The 19,545-nt window shown below is 47.4% G+C and overlaps 1 protein-coding gene across 1 annotated transcript in view; it reads right to left on the bottom strand.

Moving 5' to 3' along the window:
* Positions 1–1,552: 1,552 nt before the first annotated feature.
* Positions 1,553–19,545, bottom strand: part of Abcd1 (ATP binding cassette subfamily D) — a 117,477-nt gene continuing 99,484 nt past the window's right edge. The window contains exons 3-10 of the mRNA XM_089564094.1: positions 9,434–9,552; positions 8,765–8,936; positions 8,303–8,397; positions 8,011–8,156; positions 6,828–6,973; positions 6,047–6,131; positions 5,717–5,842; positions 1,553–4,305 (exon numbers count right to left, since the gene is read on the bottom strand). Of these exons, the coding sequence (XP_089420220.1) occupies positions 4,053–4,305; positions 5,717–5,842; positions 6,047–6,131; positions 6,828–6,973; positions 8,011–8,156; positions 8,303–8,397; positions 8,765–8,936; positions 9,434–9,552 (1,142 nt within the window). The 3' untranslated portion in view covers positions 1,553–4,052. The remainder of the gene's footprint in view (positions 4,306–5,716; positions 5,843–6,046; positions 6,132–6,827; positions 6,974–8,010; positions 8,157–8,302; positions 8,398–8,764; positions 8,937–9,433; positions 9,553–19,545) is intronic.

Raw genomic sequence — 19,545 nt, 5'->3', positions numbered from 1 at the left:
GTTTTATCTTTCACAAACATTACTGAAATACCACATGTCGTGCATATTAAGGCCTGCTTTCACCAAGCCGTACGAATATGCCCGCATTGTGTAGCTGTAGTGTGTCAGACTCGTAGCCCAAGGGTCAGTAGTTCAATTCCTGTGTAGGCTACATAGGTGTGATTATTAGGAATACAGCGATGGGTGTGCTACACAGCAGTTTGAGAGGTCAACCTTGCTACATGAGTCATCTGCTCCGTGTTTATGTGAGGGTGTAATACCAGGGACAAGAACATAAGTAGAAACTGGAAGGTCAGTTGTTCCCTACCTTCCTAAACTACTGTTTGAGCTTAAGTTTTACTCACAGGCATTCAGTGTTGAACTTAGCACAGCTACTTGCCGCTTCATTCAAACCGGAATGGTACGTCATACTGATAACGGAACATAGCATAGACTATCACAGCCTAACAAAAAGAGTATCATCTGCGATAGAAACGCAAAACACCCCACTGCATTCACTGCATCTATTAAGACAAAAGCCTTTCATGCCTCATACTGTCGTGACCAAGACGTGTTAGCAAATTTGTCCGTGTTTCAAATGCATGCCTTATGTGGGCATATGCCAATCAATAGCCAATCGATACTTAATCGGGTGCAATCGAAAGACATCGGAACATGATATAAAGTAGTTTGATAATTATATCATTGTACTGAATGACTAGTGACTAACTGGTAATTAGTAGTAAAGAAGTGACATGTGGGACTGTGCCTGTACCTTAACTAACACTAATTAATCAAAGTGCTAGTTAAGGTCACATTAACTATCACTAACCATACATTAACTAGTATAACGAAATGTGCAAGTCACGCTTAACTATCAATAACCATCATTACTGGTTAGACGTTTCATATACATTGTGTCGAACATTCTAGAGAATTCCATCACTTGACAGGTGAGTGACAGGACATGATGGATGGCATTAGAACAATGATAAAGACCAATTAGCCTAATTAACCTTTCTAGTCAGACCAGAGAAATAAATAAAACCGAGTAGGAAATCGAACCAGGGTCACTGAGTGCGAGACCAGCATGCTAACCTCCGCAGAGCTCCTGTAGCTAATAGGGAGTCTTCATTCACTCCCATCTTCCTCCCTTCCCTTAAGGCAAGGTTCAGCTGTGCACGAGGATTTCCTTTCCTCAAAAACCAATTTACCATTGAGCAAGGCATAGAACGGGCGATGGCGTTCTGTGGACTCCCTGGCAGCGTTGCAAGATGCTGTGCATTCCACTCTTAGAGGCGAAGCTTAACATATTAACCGCACATCAGTGACACAAACAGCAACTCTGAGCTGAAGGCTTTCGCCTCCCCGCACTTTAGGTCAACAAAGTGCCTCCCTGGATTTTTTTTAATCTTGATTACCCTGAATAGTTACTTAAAAAGGTAATACAGACCCTGTTACCGACGTATCACATCTGCTCGATCAATGGATGCCAGCTAGCAGGCACAGGTGATTGCATTGGTCACGTGACAATGCACCAGTCAGAACATCCGTGGCATGTAAATTCCAGCTCTCTCCGGTAATTGAAGGAAGTTTTATTTTCAAATGCGCATCACATTATGCCGGTGTAAACGTGAAAAATGTCACACTTACAGAAATCGCAAATGTCGACCGATACTTGGGGTGCTTGTAACAATGGTCACTCTCTCGGGGCTCCAATGCAGCCGTAATTACCGTTTGATCAGTTTAATCAGCCCCATAGTTATATTTAGTATGACGTAGTAGTTGGAGTAATGGCGTATAGCGATGCGTAATTGAGCACGGGCACCTTTACTGTGTGACATTTAAAGGATCGGTGGGAAACCATAGAAAGGGTTGCGTTGTCTATATCCATCTTTTCACACTTGTTATGTACACTTTGAATAAAATGTGCCAAAGCTGTTAAACTTGACTACAGGAGGTAGTGGGGAAACTGATAACAATATCCTGCTCGATTCACAGTAGCACTTAAACAATCGATAATGTATTTCAATAAAGCTACACAGAAAAGAAAGCTTCACTGGGGAAGTCATACACATAAGATAAATAACTAGGATGAGTAAATTCTCTCTGCACACTCAGTTTCATGCAGGATGCTTTCTATGCTTATTCCAGAGAAGCATCCCAGTAAATCTCCAAGCAAACCAAAGTACCATCTCTTTGTTAAACCACTGGACATGGATCTAGTTCTTGCAAAAACAAGTCATGTTGGTTTAACATGCCGTTTCCAGGGAAATAATTGGGGCCACGTAACTTTTGATGCTGATGCTAAATTTTGCTCCAAACTGAATTTTCTCGAATCTGGCATTACAAAAATAACGCAACCACCACAGCCAGAGTTTACTATTTTGCTGCATTGTTTCAATGCAAACATCTTGCCGGCTTGTTAAGTGCATCTAGGTTACGAAGGCTCGTTAACCAAATCACACAAATGGCTTTGCCAGAAACTCGAACTCTGGTCCACGTAAACTAAGCACGAGCAAGTACCAACTTGAGCTTGGCAGACTCAATGTTGCCAGACAAGGATAAACTCCAAACATACGTTTAGTGCCATAAGTACAGCAAACATAAGAATATATTAGAAAACTAAGTACGCATCAGTAAAAATGATGAACCATACTCCACGCAGCACTAATGTGGCAAATAATAGCTGCATGGCCAAGTATATTAAAACAGGCCTGTTTTTTGTCAAATAACTCCAACAGAGTTGCACTGTAGGAAGAACGGTGAATAATCAAACTTACAGCATTTCGTATCTGCCACAATAGGACTGAGTAAAGTCTAAAGCTCCTTTTATTATTCGAGTACCAGCATACAATCAATACCCCCTGTCAAAACAAAGATTACAAGCATGTTATCTGCATATAAATCCAACATCACAATCCTATACACATCTCTTGCATGGTTTGCTTTGGTTTGATGGAGGCTCTGCCTAACTAGCAACGGTTTGCACCAGCAAAACTGCACCCTTGCTCGCATGGCAGAACCAACTTCCTCGCTTTGTAATCGTTACACACTCGCACAGGCACACAAACGGGCTTTTACCCAACATGGCCTACGCACAAAGTGTCAAAACACCGGAACGTCTACTCACATATCTCAGCTACACTAAGCCACAAAGCACCGCGGCTTAAAAGGCCCATCTGTGCTGCATAACTATTTAGTTCACACAGTGTGTAGACTTGCCCAGCTTTCTGCAAAAGCACACAATCCTTTGTATGTAGCAACATCGCACCGGAAGGCAACATTCATAAAGTTGTAGCGCTGTTCAGACCAGTCCTCCATGCGAGAAACAAAATCTTCCAAAGGCGGGTCAGTATCGCCACAACTTGACCATTCATGTCGTCTTTGATATAGCTCAAAGCCTCTGATGCCACTCGGGAAAGTTTTGCAAGTCATCGCTCCATGACACATGACAATGCTTAACAGCAGTGACGCTTCTGCACCAGTTCTGCTCTCAAAGACTGTGATATCCAACATTTCCTCAATTCAGTTGCAATGTTTTCCTCCTCAGATTGCCGATACTTCATGTGTGATCACTATGAACACCCGAAGTAGAAGACATCTTGCTTTCCTGAGTGCACTAACCATGCTGGCACATCGTGCCAACCACATGATTGAGGTGTTCTTGACTGTTCATAGCAACTTCCTTCTATCAATTCTACAGGGCTGACTGCCATTTATTTTTTTAGCAATCAACAGTTGCAGATGACTTGATTCAGTGTTACTTGGCTATCAGGAATCAGAAATCTTACAACTCCTTGCTTTTTGATGGCTGCAGTGATATCCCAAGCTGGTATTCTTGCACGTTGGCAGCAAACAAAACGTCCTCTTCATTTGAACAGTCGACGAAGTTAAGAACTCTCTGAAGCAGAGGAGTGTGTTCCAGCCACACCAACCTAGCGTGTCAGTGTCTTGGCGGCCAGCTTCTTCTGTGAGGTTCTTGTAGTGCCAGAACCCTTCCTTGAGATGTCCGGAAGCCAACCTGCGGGCGCATTGTGTGAGACGCCCCGGCTGCGAGCCAGCCCGTGGTGCTAGTCGGAGAGGTTCTCGGTGGCAAACTCGGACGGCGGCCGCTTGGCAGCGGAAGTGTTTTCCAGGATCAGCGACTCCTCGCCAAGCACAGAACAGAGTTCGCGGAGACGGGTCTCCATCTGTGGGACGCCCGCCAGTTGGGCCTCCAGGTTCTCTTTCTCCTCGCGCAGCGAGAGGCGGGTCGATGTGTCCAGCACCTCGAGCCGCCAACCGCCCTCACCGTCAAACTGGAGCAAGTGCGTGTGGAACTTCCTGCAAGGCAGCGAAAATCGAAAAGACTGTGCTCAGTGAACCTGAAGTTTGGTGACCTCTCTTGAGTGCAATATACTTGACTAATATGGCCACATAAAATATGACAAAAAGGAGAGGAGACACAGCATAAGTACTACTCGCAACTGGAAGTATAGTGTCCAAGCATGTGGTACAAGTACTATGATGGACACTCTTGAATTAGCTCACTTAATTCGAATTGGTGCTTTGGTCGTGTGGATATGATGTATTAAAAAACATACCTTAATTCAAATTTCAAATAAAACAAATTTTCAATCAATTTCAAGTTCAAATTGCCAAAATTTGACCAAACTGCTACTAAAAACAACAAAAAGTGAATTCACATGTCCAACCCGAATATATTGAACCCAAAGGGGATTGTGAAATACTTCTGTACATCCATAATTCGATACATAAAAGATGGAAATAGATAAGCTTATCTCTAGTCTAGATGCAAAAGTACAGTGCATCAACACTAGCGATGCGCTTCTTCCAGCGACGTGCAGCCCACCAGCGTGGTGGTAGAGCACCGCTCCTCAGGCATTGCTAGGCCTAACCTGCTTCGCATCGAAGCCACAGGGTACGGTGCTTTGGAACTAGCCACTGCCTATCATAGGATATCTAATCCTGTGTCCAGTACGCTATAATTCAAATAATCACTTTTTAACACAAAGGAACAGTTAGTTTCCGCAATACCTTTGGCAGCAAAGCATGCCACGCAAGAACCGCCGCTAGGCTTTGTTAGTTAGGTTGGCTTCACCACTTGACAGCAATGTGGCACGGAAAATGAAACCTCATCACGCAGATTCACAGCACTGGCAGCAGGTTCAAAAATCGGCACAGCCGAGCCGTCTCAAAAAATGGTCAAAGAGTGTCATTAAGACAAGCAGCACTTGCAGGGGTGTCGCGTGGTTCAACATATCAAAAGTCCAGCATGACTGGAGTTTGATATACTGCATGACTTTCCTATACTTTTACACATAATTTTCACGGGGGTAATCTGTGTGTTCAATACAGCCAATAATTCGAAACATCCGGGTTTGATATATCCATGGTCGACTATTACGAGCAAGATTCAAGTAGAGAGAATGGGAAAGGTGGTGCTTCTAGGGACAGAACGACATTGTTTTTTCACACTGCAGTACTGGTACACTTTCGCCACAAAAAACTAAAAGAAGGCACCCCTGGAAGCAAAAAATTTTTCAAGGCCACCTACAATTTGGCATCAATAAGAATATGGCGCGCTCCACACACACACACACAAAAACGGCTCTTTCAAGTTTTGAAAATTATGCCCAGGTGACATGAAACCATGACGAACATGACATGACTGATGTCTTTCATTGCAGTTAAAAAAGTATGCGAAAAAAATCCGCGTGAAATAGGAACCCACCACAGTGACGGCCTGTGAGTGATGGTGAGCAGCGAGATGCCGTAGTCCTTGGCAGCTTGGTAAATCTGGCTCTCCACATCAATGGAGACGGCACTGGTACACTCGTCGAGCAGGGCAAATTGAGGCCTGCACAGAGCGGAACCCACATGAGTACCTTTGGGCCCCGCTGCAAGGCGCTTATCACTTTTACGTCACAACAAAGAATCAAGTCTGCAAGAAGGGCGAAGTGACACTAGCACTATACTAATCCTAGTAAATACAATGAGAGATCAAATCCACTGCCCTTCCTTTGACTGTTAACAAGGCCCACTGTGATGTGAGTACACACACCTGTGGTAGAACAGGCGAGCCATGCCCATTCGCTGCTTCTCGCCTCCAGACAGGATGTCCTTCCAGTCTCCCACTGCATCCCAGCCTGCAAGATGACAGAAGTGCAGTAAACATATGGAGATAAACGGTGTAGATATTGTGAGCAAACCTAACATAGAATCCAGATGAGCATACTATCAACATATAGCTATTCCAAAATCACCATAGCCACATTCATTCATTCCTCACTTCTTCGGGATCCATTACTAGCTAGGCTGCACTTCTGGTTAATGGTGCTTGGCTGCTGACCCAAAAGACGTGGGTTTGATCCCGGCCGCGGCGGCTAGAATTTCTTAAGAGGAGAAATTCTAGAGGCCCGTGTACTGTGCGACGTCAGTGCAAGAACCCCAGGTGGTCGAAATTTCCGGAGCCCTCCACTACGGCGTCTCTCATAGCCTTAGTCGCTTTGGGACGTTAAACCCCCATAAACCAAACCAAACCAAACTTCTGGTCAAGCCCATGCACGGTCAATGCAGCAAAAGAGATCACATGACACAAGAGCAGCAGTGGTGTGTTAAAACTCACAGAACTTTGGCAAATGGCTCAAGTCAAACTAAAGGAGCTAAAGGCTGCTTTTAAGCACAGTGTAGATAAAATCAGACAAAACAGATACACAAAACAAAAAGGAATGCTGCACAGTAGTTCAAAACCAAAGTAATCACTGCAGCTCTGAACGAGAAAAGTATGCTTGATTCATGGAGCAAAGAAGCGTGTCACTTCTGAGCCAGGCAGATGTTCTCACCTCCCTCCCTCACAATGATGTGCTGCAGGTGCACAATCTTGAGGATGCCCTCGAGGTCAGTGTCGTTGAAGCCACGATTCCGCATGTCCTCCAACGTGTCAGGGTAGATGACCTGGTCCCGCAGAGTTCCCAGGGCCATGTAGGGCCTGTGTACAATATCAGAACACGCGTTACACACATCGTTTAGTGGGACGTTCAGCATAGATGATTTGTACTCTCGACTACAAGTCCTGGACCCCCACATCTCGGCAACACAGCACACATCCTTCCTCAGACAGCAGCGCACTTAGAGGCAAGACCCAAAAGGACGAGCACTACACGTAATTGTGCTGTGCTCGGTGTCACCAATGTCTCTGTCCAGCTCTCTGCAACTGCTACACTTTGCAACAACTGTGCCATGAACTGGATGGATGAGACAACTGCAACTGCCACTAGATACATGAAGCACCATGTGTTACATGTCTAAGCTGTTCAGCAAATTACAGTTGAAACACAGCCACAAATAAACTGCAAGAGAGACCCTGCTTAACCCTTATTCTGCCACTCCCGAGATAACTCGGGCTACCACATATGCACACCCCCTGCCTCTCCAGAGATAACTCGTTTTGGCTTTTTAACTCGGCCGCTCCCGTTAATACTCGTGTAAAAAAAACTATGCAATTATGCAGCGCCATCTATGGAGAGACTCTGTAAACTCATAGATCTCGTAGGGTAAATTTTAAACAACAGATGGCGCGCATGTTTCCACATCCGAGTCGCTTCGTTTTGGTCTGCGCACAGCAGCCATGAGGCTATGTGCCACACTCGTCCGCGCTTTGACGGACGAAGAAATTCAAAATTGCTTGTGAATTCGGAGTCCAATGATAATGAGAACGAGGAGGGAGCCCACTTAAGTGCCTTGTCGGGTGATGACAGCGATGAAGTCCCCCTGCCACCGAAAAATCCGCGTAAGAAGAGGAAATCCGACAGGCCAGATTGGTGCTGGAAAATTGATTCATTACAACTAATATCTATAAGATTATCCTGAATAAACATGTCTATATGTCCTGCAGAGAATTTTAGTGCGTTACTAGCAAAAAATTTCCAGGAAACTAACATGCAAAAAAAAACCGGCAGGGTGTGTGCAGCTCTGAGTAAAAAAACCTGGCAGTGAAAGGGTTAAAACCACACAGATAAAACTTGCCTCTGTGGGATGTAGAACAGGTGCTTGTTGGGTGGCCTCTGCAGTTGTCCACTGTACAGTGGCCAGAGGCCACTGAGGATCCGGAAGAGGGAGCTCTTGCCGCAGCCATTGGGGCCCGTAATTAGGAGGTGCATGTCCTGCGTCATCTGCAACGCGGTACACGGACAGGCCCTACAAATCAGTCAGCTGCCATACAATGCCACATTTCATAGAACAGTATGCGATGGATTCATCTCGGGAAGACACACTTCCTAGGCAAACAAGTGCCAAAAAAAAAAGAGAACAGCCTTACCGTGAAGGTGAGGCTGGGGACGACGATGTCACAGTTTGGTGTGACAATGGGCACACTCTCCAGGACAATGATGCCATTCCTCTCAATCACATTGCCTGCATGTATTGAGCAAGTGTCATTCGCACTGCGTGCAGACCTCGCAGTAGAACACTGTGTTAGCAGATTCTCCTCACACAATTCCACAAAAAAAAAAAGAAATCTATCACAGCACCGCTTGTCAGCAACATTTGCACATGGATGCCCTCTTGAGTTGGCACAGAGCGTGAGAATTTTCGTTCCTTACACGCTGCTGATTTCTGGCTACAATTCACTATCACTTCAGTACAAACAGCAGGCTCTTTCCTGGTCACTGACTGGGCTTTCCCTGAGTATACCGTGTACAATCCGCTTACTTGTTGCATGAGAAGAAATGCGAGAAGCGAAACTGAAACCGAGGCAAGCTTTGCCAAACGTTCCGCTCACCCTTGATTTCAGGCATGCCATCCTTGAAAGTGAGGGTCTTCATGCCAAAAGACCTCTTGGAGCAGCCGTCGTCCGAGACAGCCAAGGTGCGTTTGTACCGGCATTCACTCACATCCTCAAAAACGTTCAGCATCTTGGCGACGCGTCCCGTGTATCCTGCCAACTCAGTGATCTGAAGAAACGAGAGTAACAGTACAATTAAAACATGAAAAAACTAAGGAGTGAAATCTATACAGTAAAGATACTGTACTGAGCACAGTGCCACATGAGTCCATGCACTTCTATCTGAACATAAGCGACGAAATTTGAATTATGCAGGCATAATAAAACTATAAAAGCAGAGGGTTTACATAGCTGGAAGGTCTTGAGAGGGCTGTTTATGACTGGTACAGACCTTATTCACGCTCATATTTGGGGGGGCGGCAAGAAGCTTGCTCATGAGTCATGGCAACCCTGTACTTGCGACAGTCGGAAGTACCGCAGTCTTCAGCACTAGTTCAAGGTGGCATGCTACCTACCTAACCTCTCTCATCTATCAGCCTATCTCGACATTTCCTTCCAAGTATAGCAATTAATGCAAGTTTTCATTTTTCTTCATAGGTCCTGAATGCCCAACCGTAGTGGCGGGCTGGTTTCGGAACTACAATGCGTATTCAGTTGCGCCCTCACCTCCTTGTAAGAGGACATAAGCCTCTCGGTGGCGTCCCCACCAGCGATGAGGATGTTCTTGGCTGTCGTGATGAACTGCGTCCGCGTGCTCACACCGTCATCATTCTGGAAAGTCTCCTCTGCAAAGACAAATCAAAGCATATGCACCGCCTCAGTTCCACCGTTGCTCTGTACTGGTTTCCAAAGCAACATCACATCTTCATATTTAAGATGTTAACAATGGGTGTAATTCCCCCCCTCCCCTCCCCCCCCTTTTATCCCTGCAATAAAAATCTTGCTAAATTTTCCACAATGTATTAAGGAGAGACAGAAAGTAAACAACATTATTTTACGTCTAACTTAGACCTATATGGTATAGGTATTCTTCCGTAAGCAGGACCATGCATAGATGGTTAACTGGAGAGGGCCATTTATGCCAACTACACCAGCCAGTGGTGATTAGGGCTAGCGCGTCTTGAGGTCATGCACACTAACACAAACGCAATCCTCATAGACTATCAAATACAGTTTTGCATTCTGCAGCAAGCTGTACACTCCAGATGTACACTGGAAACTGGGAGAAGGTCCTAGAGCAAAAAACCTCAGCTTGGCTCATTATCACTATGGAAGCGATATGCTCAGATAAGGTTAAAAAAATGGTAGGGTTTTAACGTACATAGTTAAAACGAGGAGATGTGCGAAAGCATGTGTTTAGCCTGATTGGCTCATTGTTTTGCTTTGCTGGGTTGAACATCTGGTGACGATATTAGACTCAGGTAAAGCTCTGATCGAGGTTTAGATGATCTGATCTGTTTGCACCGCAGATGGAAGTCGATGAAGATGACGATGTGCAATGCACAGTGTAAGAGTGTGTAGCAATTTAACACGAGGCGTGAATGGCTGTGGCGATAGCATGGTGGTGCTCTCGTGCAGTGGCCAGCAAAGGTGATCTGTTCGCGCAGCTGCGGGTTCGAATTCCAGTCCTGCCAATATTTATTTATTCAAGGTCAAGGCTTCAGCGATGAATCAGCTTTGGTCGTAAAGTAGAGCTTTTGCTCTAAAACACACACAGCAATGAGCTACGAAAGAAGCCAGGAGGTAAGACAAAAAAAAAAAAAAGCTGCCACAAAGTGAGCACGGGACTGGCGATGCAGTTCTTCAACAACGGTGGCTGAAAAGTTTTCCTTGTTTTATCAGCTGCCGGGCTCCACTGGTTGAACAAGTCGTCCCTGTCACACAGTGACTCGCTCGAGGTGCAACCAGGAGGCATGGCTCGCATGTTTCGTCAGAAGGACACAAGGAAAAATACAAGGAAGAACCCAACAGCTTAAAGAGCAAACTGAGCGCCGCAGCCTGCTACTAGAAACCAGCGGCGCGGGCTGGGCACTTATTTTTCTTTCTTTTTCTTGCCCATTCTAACATATTTCTGCTACTAGAGAGATTTAGCATACCGAAGACGTATCAGCGGAAACGATTTATGTACACCTATAGTAGGATACAACTTAAAAAAACAGCAGTTGCTAACACTGGGCCGCGGTCCGCGGCATCCTGTATTACTCCGCTGGCCAATCGCAACTGTAAACGAAACCAGCTTTTTAATGCTCGACTGTATCAAACAATCCATGTATCAAAATTGTAAAGCTCATAATTTTTTTCTTGTGATAGGCTTCTTGTTTACGTAACAAGAAGCGTTTGAGCAGCGGACTACTTTTTCGTCGTGGAGGAGTTCTGTGCGCGAAGGCTGAATGTGGGCGGAGCTTCACTGCAGCGGCCAAACGCTTGCCACTGCGCATGCGCAGCTCCAGTGCGTGAAACCGGTAAACTTGTCCGGTATGTTTATGCTAGATCTCTTTGCTTTCTAAAACAATGCCAAACCCACGTGACACAGAGCAAAAAGGGGGGTCGCTATTGCAGCTGAGAACACCCATTCAAAACTGCATGCAAAGCAGCGATTTCTTTTATTTATTTTTGCTTTTCCACGCGCCCACCAACAGCTTGACAGCCTACATGGTGTGACTCGCGGGAGAAGAAACCCAGCACACAACATAAATCACGAGGGCATACATCAAAAAGAAAAAACGCAAACATTTCACATAGCATCGACTACACAAGAATGTGAATCATACGGTAGGCGGCGAAAAAACAGCGATAAATAATGTCTGGCACCCCCTGTGTCGTGTATAAAATCGCCTCCTCCCATTGATAACTGCATCTAATAACTATGCCTTGCGGTGGGAAATATACCTCCGATGCCAAGAGTAAGCATTCCGTATATTTAGTGATCAAAATCTAATCTAAAACTTGGGCACCATACCCTGTCCTTAAAAGGGAGTGCGCTACACTTTAAACACAAAGGAGCAAAAAGGGAGCTGGCAACGAAAACAGCAGTTGCTAACACTGGGCTGCGGTCCTCGGCGTCTTGTATTACTCCGCTGGCCAATCGCAACAGTAAACGAAATCAGCTTTTTAATGTTTGACTATATCAAACAATCCATGTATCAAAAATATAGAGCTCCTAATTTTTTTCTGGTGATAAGCTTCTTGTTTAGGTAACAAGAAACGTTTAAGCAGCGGACTACTTTTTCGCCGTGGAAGAATTCCGTGCGCCGAGGCTGAATGTGGGTGGAGCTTCACTGCAGACTTAAGTTGTATCCGACTATAGTGCACTCTTTTATAAAAGGGAGTGCGCTAGATGACAAGTTACTCCCTTTACTCCCATATAGCCGTATTCGTGATTAGATTATAGATGACAGTTTACTCCCATATACGCTTATTCACGCACAGAGTGCATAGAATCCTGACCGGCCATCTCTTAAACGGCAACGACGGGGAAAGTCATGGCCGGCGACGAAACACGCCGGAATCACCGAGAAGAGGAGATATGCAACAACGCTTATCGAGGTATCAATCGGGCAGCAGCCGCCAAGCCGATGCCCGGCAAGCTGCCACGTAATCTCCGATCGCTCTGCGCTGAAAAAGCAAAGGAAAAGCCCTCACCGCGCGTAGTGCTGACCTTCCAGAGAAAGAGAACTGCTTTTGCTTATCGTACGATCTGAGGCGACGAACGGTGCGCTAATCAAACGAAGGAGCTGTGACTCATTCACTGCAAAGCCGCGATCACTTTCGACAGTCGATTCGATGGAGATAAACGGTCACGCGGTGTTGCGGACAACTATAAACGCTAATGTATGCAGATATGGCCGCGCAAATGTCACGGCTAAGTGAAAGTACGTACGCGTAACACGCCTTTATCTGTACAACGTATTCCACCGTATACAGGGTGTTTCATGTTACTTAAACCAAGGCTTTTCTTTTTCATAAGTACACGGTACACCGTAGATGAGTGGAACGAACGGCATACTGTTCACCACTGTGCAGCGCAACTCCCACTATTCCTTAAATTCCGCGTTCAGTTAATTAGCGAATATTAATCACGCAATATCTGTAAAAAATACTTAAGGCCCAAGAGATTTCCGTTAAGTTTTAGAGGGGATTAAAGGAACCGAAAACTAATTAAAACGTGTCACAAAGTTATGGTGAATATGAAAAAATCTTGTTTCATATTGTCAGAATCGAGCACTGTAAACATGAAGAAACAAGAATTTGTAACGTTAAATTGGCGCCGAATATCGCAAAAAAGCAATCTGATGCGACGTCTTGCGGTGAAACCTTGCGTTTATTAAGGCCTCTAGTTTCCCGCGATTCCGTGACACCGCGAAAAAACGCCGATTTAAGCATTTTTCTCGGAATTGTGTTAGCAGCCACATTCTCTTCCTTGATGCTTGATGCTGTTGTTCTTGGACATCGTTTGGAGCGAAACAATGATCCAAAAATGAATAATTGCCTTATTTGCACGATCGTATTGCAAGGTGGAGTCGAAGAACTCATATACCTTTAAAAGAATTATTATTACGATTGCGATGTAATCTCAGGCAAACCATAGCCAATGCCCAACCCCTTCCTCCTAAAGAAAACAAAACAAAAACACAGAGGCACGCTAAAATGCAAAATCAGCGGACATGTTGACGTTATTCAAGAGGCAACACTTCAGATGTTCGTGCCGCAATCGAATGCTCGGTGCTTCGAAATCGGTGCTTCGAGCTGTCCAGTCCTGCGCCTGTTCGCGCTGTTTGATTTCCCTACTCCACTCAACTCTTTCAGTTCGTTCATTTTTTTTTTTTTTTTCAAAAAACTAGTAGACATATCCTTTGCACTTGCATGCCGCGCGCTTTGCCCCAAGGTAAACGGAAAGCTGGCTTCTCCTGGCAACTTCTAAGCCTGATGGCGAAGGTCACGTCAGCTGCCTTGACAAAAACAAAATCCCACTACACTCATACGTTGCTTTCGAACAGACCGGGAGGCGAATTCTAAACGTCATTCGCGCAGAAAGTTCGGCGAATTAGCCATTATAACGCGCGCGGCGACCATGCCGAAGTATAGCGGCCGACGCCGCTGTTAGGATCTGCCTGAAAATGCGCGCCAACAAATTCCCCCGGGGCATGGAATATGAGCGTGCCGCCGTCTCCAATAAGTGCCGCAGGCAAGCCACTAAGAGCCATAGAGACGGAGATATTATTCAGCTGTAGCACAAACAAAACAAGGGGAGGAGAAGAAAGCGGCGAAGTCGCGCAGTTCAAGGTACTCCGCTTTTCTTTCTTTCTTTTGTACGCCATTGTGCAAGCCGCCAAAGTGACCGTGGCAAGATCAGCGCGCACGCTTGGTTCGTTCAAAACAAGGTCGAGAGCGTTATACAAAACGGCAGCGCAAAAACAGTCACCTGAGTTCTCTTTCACACACACACACACACACACACACACACACACACACACACACACACACATATGCGCAATTGAGAAACGCTTCATTTAGATAAGCATTTATAGCGACTCGACGTTTCGGACAGGCTCTGTCCGAAGCGTCGACTCGCAATAAATGTTTACCTAAATGAAGCGTTTCTCAATCGCGCATTTTACCTCTAGCAACCAAGTACGTTCATCGTTTTGTGCTATATAATATATATTTCTCGCGCTTTCTTTAAATGCACAAAAAAAAAGGCATATACGGCAGGTGTCGCTGCTGCACCGCGGCGGAGCGGTGCAACAGACGGTAAACTCTATATACCTTTCCAACCTGGGCGCTGCCATAATGTTTCCGGCGGCGGAACCGGTTTCTAGCAGTCCAGAGAGGAGGCGTTTCGCCGCTTCCACCGTGCTAGCGGGAGGTACCCACTGCAGTCCAGGGAACAATATGGCAGCGCCCAGGGAGCCCTTTTTGGAAAGGTCTATACAGAAAGGAGTAAAAAGGGGGTATTCTATCGCACTCCCTTTCATGAAAGGGAGTGCACAGTAGAGGACGGACAGATTACTCCCTTTTTACTCCTCCAGCTCCGTTTACGTTGCTCTAATTGATCTTGCCCTCGACGAACAAGTGATGACGCCAACATTTCTTTTTGCGCTCGGGTGGTTGACAGTGTCAGGCTCTGCTGGCCGCATACGTCAAAGCACTCGTCTATGCAAAACAGGACAAGTAGGTGACGTTGCCAGACTATATATTTGTCTTGTTTTCTCAGCCTCCTCCCCCATCCCTCCGCTTCCCCTTAAATCCGATCTTCGTCTGACACCCGCGAGTGAAGGTTTTCAAACTGCTCACTTATCATGTGCCAATGCAGTCTGCCCTTCTTGAGCTGGCCGGGGGACGCAACTGTCATTCATCGGACACAGTCGGAGAATCAGTCTGCGGAGGCGCTAAACTGTCCGTGTAAATCAGTATACGAGAGCAAAACGACTCCTGCACACGTTTTCCTCGACAAACAGTTGCTTACCATATTTTACTGTATCTTGTACAGTACTGACTTTTCTAAAAAAAAAAAAAGCTACGTATATCAGAACCGCTTTACATCGCCCAGATAAACGTCGTCACATCTCCTGCCTTCTGACCTGCGCGAACCTTTCCAGCATTGCTAACTAAACGCATACCACGCACATCTTCAGCGCGGTGCTGATACGCAGTTGTGTCCGCTGTCTATTTCGGGTGTCATTTTAAACACTGCAAATAAATGAGATCATGAGATCCGGACACTCAGTTCGCGCGGTAGCCTACGTCGTGACACCAAGATTCCAGCGCAAAATAACACCCGCCATTCAACTCGCATCCAACAGCGCCACGACAGCAAGCCCCCCCCCCCCCCCCCCCCCCCCCCTTCCCTCACCGCATTGCGGTGTCAATTCGCCAGACTGCCGCTTTCTTCCGTCTACGATTGAAGTTCTCCTCTCCATGGTTTAGGATTCGCTCGAAAGCCCCTCCGTGCGCAATACGAACCGAAGCGACGCCGGCGCGCTCCCACGAAGGCTCCTAGCTCCTTTATCTATAACAGAGACAGGAGGGGGGGGGGGGGGGGGCGCCCTCACGGAAGCAAGTGCGAAGACGCCTCCACAAACGCGCACCGCGTTTCCCGCTCAGTGACAGCTATACACAGACAGGGTCGCGAAACACACACACACACACACGGGCCGCCGTCTTTCGGTGGTCGGCTCAAAGTCAACGCTACAGTCGCGCTGCTTCAGCAAGTTCGCAGCGGCAGGGAAAAGCGGATATGCGTCGAGGAAGAGAAGCACCGTCCTCTACGCAAACACAGCGGACTATCTTAAGAGAGAGAGAGGCTGAGAGAGAGAGACACAGAGCACGAAAACACGGGCGGTGAAACACGTGCGGAAGGGCGGTCAGCCACGCGCGAGACAGCAAAGAAGCAAGAAAGACGAAGATAGGAGGAACAACAGGATGAGGAGGAGGAGAAGGTATGCGGAGAGTGGCATCACCGCCGCCACTACTACCGCGGCATAGCGGGACCCAAAGGGGAGGGGGGGAGGGCGACTGCTGAACGGAGGAAGAAGCAGGGTCAGTCAACCGCCGCGTTCCGGCCCGGCGGGGGCCGTACACGTGCGGAGTACGGGCAGCCGCAAAAGTCGGCCAGACGGGGCCGACGCGGGGGATACCCCCTCCCACCGCGGCCGAAACAGCAACAAGCGATAGCAGCCTGAATGGAGAGACAGCAGCACGAGTCGTGGCTCTGAATTAAGACGAGCGGGGCGAAGTCAGTGGCGCCATCTGTCGGAACCGATTTGAATAAAAAGCACGTGGTGTGGTAGGGTATGGCGAATCAACCATATGATCGCATGTTCAGAGGGTACGCAAAATACATTCAAACCAGACATGGCCAACGAGAGGGTTCGTGCCGCCAAGTGCAGCTCAAAGCAAGCACATAACACGCCCCCCACCCCATAAACCCCATCCTACCAGAACAGTATAGTCTACACCGGCGCAGGTTCAGGCCCTTGCAATATGAAAGGGAACAACCAGTTTGCATAAAAATATGATTTTCTCGGTTACCTCTCAACTAAAGTTGAAAATGACTTTTCGGTATTGTATCATCATCATCATCAGCCTGACTACAGCCACTGCAGGGCAAAGGTCTCTCCCATGTCTCTCCAATTAACCCTGCACTTTGCCAGTTGCGGCCACTGTGTCCCCGCAAACTTCTTTATCTCATCCGCCCACCTAACTTTCTGCGGTCCCCTGCTACGTTTGCCTTCTCTTGGAATCCACTCCGTTACTCTTAAGGACCAGCGGTTATCTTGCCTTCGCATTACATGTCTTGCCCAAGAACACGTCTCCCTCTTGATTTCGACTAGGATGTCATTAACCCGCGTTTGTTCCCTCACCCACTCCGCCCTCTTCCGATCTCTTAACGCTACACCTATCATTTCACTTTCCATAGCTCGCTGCGTTGTCCTTAACTTAAGCTGAACCCTTTTCGTTAGCCTCCACGTTTCTGCCACATTATACAATACCGAAAAGCGTATACATTATATGCCGAGAGGAAAGCTAGTTAGCAAACAGGAAACAGTGTGCTTATCACAAATAATTATGGAGTAAACATTATTTCAATGCTCAAACTGTGTGCACTTTCAGAAAGACCAGAGGGATCAGAACCCACACGCAGGATTCGCACTGACCCCCGATATCACCATTATACTGATGTCCTCTCCCACACCCCTTCATTTGCCACGAGCAGGCCGCCCTATACCACATAAAAGTGCTCTATGCGAAACTACTGTTTTTGCTGACGGTTCTGCCATACTGTAAGCCATCGTATACAGTTGAACAGTACGGCTGCGCATGCGCGCTCTCTGCTAACTATAGTGCAAGTCCCATTTGACAAAAGCGTTCGCTATAGGAGCGTTTGTCAACAGCTTCCAGCTGCTCCTGCATGCCTCTAGTCTGTAGCGCTAATAGCTCTGCAGTTTGGGACTTATTATTTTGCAAGTTTCTTAATGGCAGCCCAAAACTCCCGGATGCCCCTGCCTCTCGAGTGAATGGCGGGAAGAAGCGGCGTTTATGCAGTTTCGCAGGTTTGAAAACCTCAGACGAGGCCAGCACAAGCAGCAGGTGATTTGAGGCGCGAGGAGCTAAGATTACAATCACAAATGAAGAGCTACAAACAGGAATTGCTTTCTACCGGGGCAACAGAAAGTCGGAGGGGGCGAGAGCGGACGACATCGGGCCAATTTTGGCGCAGAAATTTCGTTGACAATTGTGCCTGCGCTGCAGCGGCTACTCGTACTCGCAAACGCCGTGGAGATAACGCGTTCGTCAAGCCGACTGCGCCAATAACACTTCCAGGCCCCGCGAGAGCGAAGGGCCAAGCCTTGAGACGGCCTTCACTTCGCGCACAAACGGCTGCGGATTTTTCCCTCGCCGTATAACTTCGCCCTTCGCGCCGTTTAACATCCTCCCTCCTCCATCTTTTTCACCGACAAAGCTCGTAACCTCCTGGATGAAACTTCGCTCTCGAGCCCGCACTCTGCCGACAGAGCTAACACGGCCGCTCCAACTAACGTCTTGTCACATAGTTCAAGACTGCAGGACTACGCAAGGCTTCCAAGGCAAGACTTTCAACAGGCACAGAACGCGCTTCTTAACATTTGAAAGCCACACACCCGAGTGGCCGCCTATGGACGCCTTGGTTTTCTTTTTTTCAGTGTGTGTGCGTGGTCCCGGGTATTCACGACACACACCCGTGACCATCGCCATATCCTGTGGGCTCGACTTACTACCCCCCCCCCCCCCTCCCCATATGTAGGGCAGCGAGCCCGGAGTTTTGCCCGCTTAACAAATTGCTTTTCCTTCCCTTCGTCTCCCTCTCTGCATACATCTAGGCTACGAAGGTATACCAACACCTACCCGCCGCGGTGGCTCAGTGGTTACGGCGCTCGGATGCTGGCCCGATACACGCGGGTTCGATCCCGGCCGCGGCGGCTGAATTTCTTTGGAGGAGAAATTCTAGAGGAGCGAGTGCTGTGCGATGTCAGTGCACGTTAAAGGACCCCGTGTGGTCGAAATTTCCGGAGCCCTTCACTACGGCGTCCCTCATAGCCTCAGTTGCTTTGGGACGTTAAACCCCAATAAACCAAACTATACCAACACCTCATCTGTACAGGAGGTCTCCTGTACCGCGAAGTACAGCCTTTGTCAAAAGTTTGGAGCCCAGGGGGTTTTCTTTTGAGCCATACTGTATCGTTATTTATGGATCTCTAGCGCTCCAAATTTCCTAGACATGAGAAGATTCCTGGTACTGCCTCCTGCAATAGGTAGGACTTCCATGAATGCTCCTGGAGTCCCAATATAAAGCTTGGAAGTGAACCCCTTGGGCTCTAAACTTTTGACAAAGACTGTACCTTCTGCAGAAGGTACTGCAGAAGGTACTATGCAGTACCTTCTGCCCCTATAGGAGGCACACAAACTGGTCTCGCACTGCCGCCAATCAGCGAAGGACAAATGACTCGAAACAGGCGGCACTCGCAACGCTCGGCTGCTCGACCAAGACGCGCAGTCATACGCACCGCTCACGCGTCAGCGAGTGTACACGCACTCGAGTGCGGAATGACGGACGGAGCGATGTCCAAGGGCTGCCGGCCCGGACGGGGAAACGACGAGATCGACGCATGCAACCGACACATGGCTCACGAGACACACGTGGCTTCACGTGACTCAGGCTACACCGCGTGCCTCTACAGCTGCGCGCTGTTAAGGACGCAGAAGAGGAGAGAGATAGAGAGAGAGAGAGTAAGCGGACG

Source organism: Amblyomma mixtum, chromosome 10 (assembly GCF_055824585.1).
Source record: "Amblyomma mixtum isolate Tamu chromosome 10, ASM5582458v1, whole genome shotgun sequence".
Lineage (NCBI taxonomy): Eukaryota > Metazoa > Arthropoda > Arachnida > Ixodida > Ixodidae > Amblyomma > Amblyomma mixtum.
This window is presented reverse-complemented; position numbering and strand designations above follow the sequence as displayed.